The 9,884-nt window shown below is 37.1% G+C and overlaps 1 protein-coding gene across 1 annotated transcript; it reads right to left on the bottom strand.

Annotated features, from left to right (window-relative positions):
- Nucleotides 1-407: 407 nt before the first annotated feature.
- On the bottom strand, nucleotides 408-9,570 carry LOC119489635 (mitochondrial carrier homolog 1-like). The gene is made up of 12 exons (XM_037772348.1): nucleotides 9,162-9,570; nucleotides 7,653-7,737; nucleotides 7,463-7,569; nucleotides 6,688-6,750; nucleotides 6,072-6,129; nucleotides 5,605-5,656; nucleotides 5,293-5,352; nucleotides 5,092-5,185; nucleotides 4,099-4,146; nucleotides 3,942-4,009; nucleotides 2,885-2,960; nucleotides 408-1,519 (listed from the first exon to the last, which is right to left on the bottom strand). The coding sequence occupies exons 1-12, from the start codon at nucleotides 9,312-9,314 to the stop codon at nucleotides 1,445-1,447; spliced, it is 939 nt and encodes a 312-aa protein (XP_037628276.1). The 5' UTR covers nucleotides 9,315-9,570; the 3' UTR covers nucleotides 408-1,444.
- Nucleotides 9,571-9,884: the final 314 nt, after the last annotated feature.

Raw genomic sequence — 9,884 nt, 5'->3', positions numbered from 1 at the left:
AAATTCAGCACCTTTAACTCTGTGTGGCTTCGTTATAAATTCAATTTCACTTAGATTTTTTTTACACAAAGATTACATCCTGAGGGGAAAGGCGTTAAAAAAATACAGGTAAATATATTTTACAATTTTGTATATTGGGTTTTAGGTTTTGATGGCAGTATGAGCTTAGGCACACAGAATTCACGAAAAGGGACAGTGACATTGACAACACAAGAGAGCGAAATCAACCCGTTTACTTTTACACAGTTGGGGCAGCAAAGGAAGTGACACCCTTCATGCCCAAGGACCGTCTGTATCTCTGATTTTCACAACACAATTATTGTGGCCAAATGAATTTATGACAACGATGATATCGCAATATATACAGAAATAAAAAAATAATGCTAATAATAATGCTATCAGTCAGATTCATATTTAACTTTGTTTATTGTGCGTTTTGTCTCTTTTTTTGGCAAATGAATTACACTCAAGATACGAGTGTAGGGAGGCGGAGAGAAGGAGAGAGAGAGAGAGAGAGAGTCTGTAAACATAACTGTATTTATAAAATGACCAGACCACCTGTTAGCATTAGTTTCCATTCATTTAACATTATGAAAACTGGGTGTCAGACTCGTTAAACATGCTTTACATGCGCGATCCAACCCAGTGAACCTTAAAACTCCATTAACCTCTGTCTAGGGGACATTATCCTTGCATAGTACTGCAGCTAAAGTACTGACTGATTTAAAAACTCTGCACTGTGTTAGCTCCCAGCGATACTGTAACTCACAAAAACCAGTGCAGACTGGATGTGGCCTGTGATGGATGCTAAAATGAAAGTAAATGAATGGCTGTCTGGCTTGTTAAACTAAAAAACATCCATATGTGTGGAACACAGAAATATGTTTTGCTAAACGGTTAGCTGTAATAAGTTTAGTGGTATGTAGTGAATTGGTTGGTATAGTCCTTTAAAGGGTTAAACTCAATGTCCCTCAACACAGGAACAGAACAATTAGACAATATAGGAATATATGAGTTATGGCCGTCAGCTGGAAATGTTAGAGATCAGGATTTTGTCTCTCAGTTTGGTTTGTGTGTAATTACTGCTGTACCCATAAGCCTCGGCGGCTGTTGCTATGAAGAAGAAGCTATGAAATCAAAGTCGTGGCGCATTCCAAACATTTTGGTCACTGCAGTCATGAACAACACCATAGTTTCTGAACAGATTGTGACAAGAGCCACCTCTATCCTCATCTATCCCCGCTGAACTGAACTAAAGCTCCTGGAGAGAAAAAAGTTCATTGGCGCTCCATCCATGAACTGTGTCTCTGCTGCTCCTGCTACTTCTAGAGGACGGCAGCAGAGGCTGACAGGCGGAGGGGGAGGACGACGTGTCTTTGGAAAATGTTTGTGAGCAAGAGGAGGCGGAGGAAGATCCCAGAAGGTGATGATGATGATGATGATATCAGTCCTCGATGTAGGGCAGAGAGGGCACAGGCACCCGGCGGAAAAAGAAGCTGGATCCTCTGAAGAGGTAACCCTGACAGAAGGGGACACATACAACTGTTAATTTTTCTCCTATTCTAAAATTGTGTATTTGAATATTTCTGCATACTGGGGTCCCTAAACAGTCTTGAATTACATAAATTGGGTATCACTGTAAAGCTGAGACTTGTGGATCCAATGAGCCCAACTGTATTCATGTGTGATGATGTGAGTCCCCATAGTAGCCATTTCATTGTATTGAGACCATTTTTTTAAACTTGACCTCACTGTATAAACTGACCTGTGGTGACCTCTAGGATAATCACAGCCTCATGAAACATTACAACCACAAACTAGAGACCTAGAGCATTCAGAGGATGGATAGCTTCCCTAGCTAGATTGACAATAAGGGGGTTTCTGAGCAGTTTACACAACAGAAGCGCTCGCCATCTAATTGCCGAAAAATGCAATTTTGCAGAAATCTCAAAAATGTCAAAAGTCTTTGAAACCAAAACACAGCATGGCTTTTTCTATGGTGTTCCTCAAGGTCTTAGTGTCTTAATGTGGTATTTTGGAGGGATTTTTGATAATTTTTTATCAATTCTCGAGTGGTAAAAAATGGTTAAATTTAGCACCAAATCGGTGTCACAAATGGTATCAACCCACAAATTGCTGCGACAACTTATGAGACATAATAGAGCATGGGGATGACCATCATATACTTCTATCATAGTGTTCTAAACCCTTATACACTTTTACAATTTATTTTAAATAATTCATTCATTCATATTTATTTCTGATTTATGACTAGAACAACTTAACACACAGTGCTGAGCTGCATCACAAATTAATCTTCAGGTTCCCAGCTTTCAGATGATGTACACCACTTCTATGTGACATCTACTGTTGACCTGCTATCTCCCCCTAAAGATCCACTGTACCCCCTGTAAAAGAAAAAAAATGGTCTATTGTGGGTCTCAGAGAGTTAAATTAAAAAAAAAAAAAAAAAAATCATAAAAAACAACGGTGTCATTATGTAAACAAACGGGCATTTAAAGGGTTCAAATTCTGAAAATGAATGAATATTTAGTAGTTATGATCAGGACTGAAGTTGGGTAAATGATTTAACTCACAAAGTGTTAAAAAAAGCAAGGTCCTGCCCTCCCTCCAATACTCAAAAATAACACAACAGTAACTAAGTTAAAGTATGAAGATTTAAAGATGTACCCCCGTGTGTACCCCGACCGATAATAAAATGCTAAATGATTATGACAGTTAATTGTCTGTGAATCGGTCATACTGACTGCTGAGTGGTCAGAATGGGCACAACTATGAGAATAAGATCCAGGTTGAAAGATACTGTGTGTGCTCTTCCTTTTGTGTCATGTGGTGTTACTGCACTTGTTAGACTGTAGCCTACTTTGATGCGCAGGTGATTATAGCAGTGCAGCCAGGACTTGAAGATGGGAGAGTGAGGAGGAAGACCTGCAGCCAAGCTGAAAAACACACAATCCAAACCAGTCAGACTGAAGCATCAGGACTGTAGCCAGGACTTTACAGATACAATACGAGTACAAAGGACATTTTTCAATCATTTGGAGAGGTCATATTTTCTTTATTCAACTGTTGTAGTTATATCTTCTGTACATTTTATGCACACTGCCAGGAATCAAATTCTATAGTGAATAGTAAATAGCAAATCCTTAAGTAATTTGTTAGTTTAAAAGTAGACAAATTTGGCATCACTCTCTAGATTTAAACTTGCCTCAAGCAAAACTGAACGTCTTGGCTTTTACCTCTTTATTAGCTCGACGAGAGATTGGATCAGAGACATTATGTCCTGTATGAATTTAGAGAAAATCTGTTACACTACCCGGGGAATAGAGAGTACATTTTACAAAGTGTGGAGTATTTTTTGAGAAACCCACTACAGTAATCTCTGAGTAGCCAGTAGTAGTATCTTCTTTTTCCTTTTTTTTAATTATTTATTCATTATTGTCATTCATTATTATTTTTTTTAATTTAATATATATATATATATAAATATATCATTTTGTATTATTATTTATTTATTTTTTCTCTTCTTATTATTATTTCATGACTTATTTGTGGATACTCTCCCTGTATTTTCTACAATTTAAATTTGATGTACTCATGATTGAGAATCAGTTATGTCTTATGTGGCCAGCTGTGGCTGTCTGTGTGTCTGTTGTTGTCAAGTATGATTGATGTGTTGTGTCACGGGTGAGTGTTGTTGAGAAAAAAAATAAATAACTTTGCCTGCATAGTGACTGTTCTATTGATTATTGACAATTAATAGAAAGACCTCTGAAAGAAAAGTAGTCAAATTTAAAGCAAAACAGAAAAAGGTTTGGCAGGTGAATTTTCTTTTTTTTTTTACTAAAAGCATTCATGTTTTCTTCCAGGTGATTAATTAATAAATGAATGTGGTGCTGTTATAATAAAGAATGACTCACCCACAGTTGTTGACTGCCATTAGATCAGCCACCAGCATGAATGGATATGTTAGAACACTCACTGCAATCTAGAGAAAACACACAATCCATCAATATGAAGAAATGTTGCATACTGTATGAGAAACATGTCAAATAACAGTTTGAATTTTGAACTTACGCCCATCACAAACTTAGTGTAGCTTCTTATGGCTGAGACTTGACTGAACTGCAACAGAAATACAAGGAGAGAGGTGAAAGGGTACTTCTATTGAAATTAAAACTTAAAAACTGATAGCATGTGTAGAACTTTTTTAATTGATTAGGTTGAGATTACCTCGCTATCCAGAACAGGTTTAAAAATTCAAACTGAGTAACAACTTTACACCTTATTCTATTATCTTCTGGATCAGATTTACCATCAATTCTCAAGTGAATGCTGGAGTTGAAATAATAAATTTCAAATAATAACTGGAGGCCAGTATGAATAAATAAAAGCTGCTCAGGTAAGAACATACCCACAAAGTGAAATCAATATAATGTCCATTTCCACAGCACTAATTCCATCACAGCTATTTCATACTGTACTCACCACTCTCTTTTAACATTAACACTGTTTTCATTCACTGATAATGTCTAGTTGCTTCTACTTGGTAGTTTTTTAGTACGACCCATGAAGTTACCATCACTTAAACTACTATACTATGACTTTTTAAAAATATTTTTGGACATACTATACTATGACTTTTTACCGACATAATATACTATGACTTTTTTCGACATACTATACTATAACCTTTTTGACATGCTATACTATGACTTTTTTTCATTTTTTCGACATACTATACTATTACTTTTTCTTAAAAAGTTAACACTGTTTTGCAAGACGGGCTTCACTAGATATAAGTTTGTGGTTTTGTTGCTTCCGTGTTTGTTGTGTTAGAGTCTGAGTCTGAACAGCGTAGCCACATGCGAGCGCGCATGGGACACCGACCTGCAATGATTTATACGTGTTAGGACTTACAAACAATACCTTTAACTTTATAGGCTCATTTATACAAATGTTATATCAGTAAGGAATTTATTATGTGAATATAAAATGAGATTTATCGCCATAGCTTGTTGTCTTTCTTACACTCTCTCTTCTACCAATCCAAAAAGGTGAAGGACTTACACTTTCATCTACAGCGTAGGTGTTAATAAGATGAGCCAGGAGGTTACAACACCACAGGAAGAGGACCTCTCCTGCCACGTGGGGTATGAGACCACTGCAACACACAACACAACACTGCTCAGACTGATGGAGGCCAAAGATCAAGGTAAATATGTGGTAAACATTTCACTAATGAACAGTGAAATTAGAAGTATGACTCACACATAGAATCCAGCGACTCCTTCCTCCTTAAAAATCTTGACAATGCAACTGAACATCCCGCTGCAAATGTGACACAAACTCCATTAACGTACTGGCTGATTAACATGTGCAGAATGTCTGCAGTGTCAAAAAGATTAAAAGTTTAGCTGTTATCCAAATTTTACAAGCTCTGAAAACAGCGTCCTGCTTTAAGTGATGGCACCCTACATGAACAAAACTATTATCTATTATCCCAACTTTAAACAATTTTAATTATTTAACATGACGTATGAAGTGGGCGGGGCTTTGCTGTAAAAGATTGTGGCATCTTACCCGTACTTAACCTCTCTGCCAACGAACTGGGCCATACACCGCACTGACATAACTGTGAAAGGAAAGCAAAACAGGTGATTAGCTAAACAACCAGTGTACTACTTGGCTCTCATGACGTCACATTCCATTCAGCCAGTATACGACATGTGTAATATCAGCTTTGAGGAGGCTGACAACGTGTAGGCAGCTTGAAATGGATGGATGGTCGAATCGCTTCTCTAATGTCATTGTTAAACTGAATATCTTTGGGTTTTAAATGGTTGGATTAAAAAAAAGAAAAAGACATTTGAAGAAATCACCTTGGGGATTTTATAAATTAAAGTAACTTCAAAACCAATCAATAATGAAAATAATTAGTTGCAGCCCAAGTCTGGCTTGTGACACTGCTTCCTACATCAAGAGGAATATAGCCACATAATCAAAGACACTTTTTTTATGGTGGAATAAACTTTGGCAGCCTTACATACCATGAAAAGGATGAGTGGCTACTCTGGACAGACACTGGATGATCATCTCATGTGAGGTCTGGAGAGAGGAAACAATTTGAAGAGACAAACTGGTGTAAAGTTGGAACAATGTGCAAACCAAAGCAATAAAAGGAATATAAAGTATCATAAATATGTCTTCAGTAGGGCGGGGTATTTTTTCTAAATTTTTCTGATACCAGTGCTGATACAATACCTGATAATATACTTTGTTTTGGTACCTTACTTTGAGGGCATTTTTTTAAAACAAAAATGTAACAAGACAAAGTCCTCAGATTTTAAAAGGGTCCAGTGTGTAGGAGGATCTGGAGGTATCTAGTGGTGAGGTGAGGAGATTGCAACCAACTGAAGATTAAGAGAGAGAGAGAGATTTTCTAACGGGACTCTGGTGCTCAGAAACACTACCAATTTTGTCCACAGGGACCGCCAAAATCAACACAAAGTGAAAGTTCCTTGTAGTAGCTATAAATACCAAAATGTCCAACAGAAAGTATAATAAGACATTTCAATGGTATCACTTCAGTTAGACTAAAGAAGACAGGCATGTTGCAACAGATTTCACTGTTTTCGTGTTATTCAGGAGTAGCTGACCTCTCACCTCTTTGACCACTTTGTTGAATGAAGTCTGCAGGTCCTCTCTCTTGGACAGAAGCTCCACCTGCTGAATAAAGAACTGAAATGACTTTGACAACCCTTCACAATACCTGCACCTTTAAATGCTTTAAAACAGCCTTTTACCCAAAGACTTTTTTTGCTGTTAGTCAAACACTCCCATCATATGCCAGAACCGTGCATTCTAATGGCTTTATAAATCTGCATATACATATTTCTGTCTTTGTGTGTGTACAGAGTTTAACTCAGAGTTTCATGCATCTGGCCCCTGATGTGTCAGGTGTGGTTTCGGTTGAGTTCAGTTGTGGCAAAAGTTAGAGCCTCAGTAAGGACAGCCAATGAGAGAGCTTTGACTGAACATAAATTGGATTATACTGGACAAACTGGTGGAGTTCCAGTAGTTTTAACAAAGGTTTGGATTGCGTTTTGCTGTCGTTACAGCAAATCTGACTGAAAAAAAGGCGACGACTTTACGAAGCTGTATCCTATAAAGCAGAGAAGTGTAGAGTTCTTCATCATCCACTCAAGGCTGTAACAGCTGAGTAACTGACTGAGTGAAACATTTCTTTACAGCGACATAATGGATCCAATTAGAGATTAAAATGTCACAATAATCCAATTTTCCTCCAGCGATGATTGTGTTGATGACTGCTAACATACAAAATGTTTCAAAAACATATTGGCATCAGCCTTCATATTATAAAATAACTTGTTAAATTGTACTGATATGTGTACAGTCTTTCCTCTCAGTCCTTGCTTACCTGTTTAACTTTGCTCCTGATCACAGTGGAGATGGCACTGGACACGATACGAGGGGAGAGGCCGCGGAAGAGCCCACTCTTTCCATCCACTTTCACAATGTGCCGTGCTAAAAACAAATTCATTTCCTGTCAGCTGCTCTTAACTTGTCCAGAGAAACAATAAGATGTTGATTAGTCACACCTCACTCACCGTAGGAGAAGAAGCCGGGCAGGTATAAGACTCTTCGTCCGAACATAGTTGTGCCCACAGTTGAGGGAAGAGGTTCATGTCCCACCTGGAGACAACAGAGACTGAGATTAAACACAACCTCTCTGCTTCATGAGAATGATGATAACATTGACAGCTATTGTAATGATGACCCAAAACACCATGGCCCATGGAGTATGTCCACATTCAGCCAGGTAAATTTAAAAATGCATCTTTATATCCCGAGTTTTGGCCTCCGTCTAGGTTAATGTCGGGTTTTTCTGACCCCAAAACAGTATTCTATCAAAACCATATCCAGAGTGGATAATTCTTAAAATGCCAGCTTGGTGTTTTAGTGATACAAACCTGCCCCGACATGGTCGGTGTTGCAGTTAAAGCTGCAGTGGGTAGAAATGGAGCAAATATGACCTTTAAAAAAATCACCATGAGACATGGTCTCTCCAAAGTGGCACGACCAACCCCCCGGCTCATCATGGATTATATTTCCTGCATGTAAAAGCCAACAACTGGCCACAATCCAAGGGGGATTGAGCCGTCACCATTGACAGAGAAAACAGTCAAATTTGGTATCTTTGCTGTGAATTGGAATTTGTATTTTGTTATCAATATTTTACTATTATTAAGTAATTTTTTTACAAATAAATGCAGATACCTCAAAAGTAAACCCTGTGTGACTAGCAAGAAGAATGAGCCAAAACTGCTAAGTAAATCACTGTTGATTATGACTGACAAAAAGCTGTTAAACTATTCTCTTTATTTGATATGTACAAATTAATTTGCGATGAGCCCTGTTTCTTTTATTTTATGTGATATATTTAAAAAAAAAAAAAAAATTATTCATTTATTTATTATTTTGTATTATTGTTCCTTGACCAGTTTTACTTTATTTGTATTCACTTTGAAAGTTATCTTTGATATATGGTGTTGCCCATGCTCAACCTAAAGATGTTTTTCTTACTGTTATGATAATTGACAGTGCCTTGTTGTATGTATATTTTTGATAACGAATAATATATATACATACATATATATACACACACATATATATATATATATATAGATGCATATATATACACATCTATATACATACATACATACATATCGTATATACTATATATATATATATATGTATATATATATGTATTTATATTTACATATATACACATATATATATATATATATACACACATATATATAAAAAAAACTATTTATTAAATGATAAATGAGGCAAAATTGGGTCTGTTGGACCTCTTCACAGAGAAGCGGTTCTCTGCCGTACAGCAGCTCCTGTTGTCGGAACAACAACAACAACACACCGCAGCAGGACTCTTGTACCGGGACGTACCGAGCAGCAGGCGAGTTGTCGTTAGTCTCTAAGCTGAATGAGGACATGGGGACGTGAAGAGACATGTGGAGGACTCCATGAAAACAACCCAGCAGCAATGTTTGATCCAGTCCTGAGTGTATGTGTGAGCTAGCCTGCTAACTCACCTGTATGAGCAGCTTGACGTAGAGCAGCGGGTGTGTGACGGCGGTCACTCCGGCTCCCAGCAGCAGCACCGCGGTGTCCTGATCCACCAGGGCCGGCGGGGCCTCCTGCTCAACACCGACCGACTCACCGGACCGGTTCTCTGGAGACTCCATCTGTAGTTACCGTCCGTAGAGGAGCGAGACGGTTCAGGTTCATACCCAGTACAGTCAGTCAGTAGGACCACCACTAAACACTAGTTCCGCTCTGACCTTTCAAAATAATGTTCTCTGCCTCAGAGGTAGAGAGCTGCTGTAGCGATGACGGGAACACAGTTGTAATAAATTATACTCATTAATGAGACAGAGTGAGAACACAGAGGTGTTTTATTATCATGATAAGAACTTAATCTGGCCTGAAAAATATAGCAGGCTATCATCGGTCATGTGACAGCAGAACCAAAACACCTGGGCGGAGTCTAAACACGTGCACACCATCGTATAAAGAGAACTTTATATACTGTCTATATAATATATATATTTATTTATATATATATATATATATATATATATATATATATATATACACATTTATTTATTTATATAATATATATATTTATATTATATATACATATATATTTATATAATATATATGTATATATATATATTTATATAATATATATATTTATATTATATATATATTTATATTATATATATTATATTTATATATTTATATTATATATATAT

This window comes from Sebastes umbrosus, chromosome 6 (assembly GCF_015220745.1).
Source record: "Sebastes umbrosus isolate fSebUmb1 chromosome 6, fSebUmb1.pri, whole genome shotgun sequence".
In the NCBI taxonomy this organism is placed as follows: domain Eukaryota; kingdom Metazoa; phylum Chordata; class Actinopteri; order Perciformes; family Sebastidae; genus Sebastes; species Sebastes umbrosus.
The sequence above is the reverse complement of the archived record's forward strand: the minus strand, read 5'-3'. Positions and strand labels throughout refer to the sequence as shown.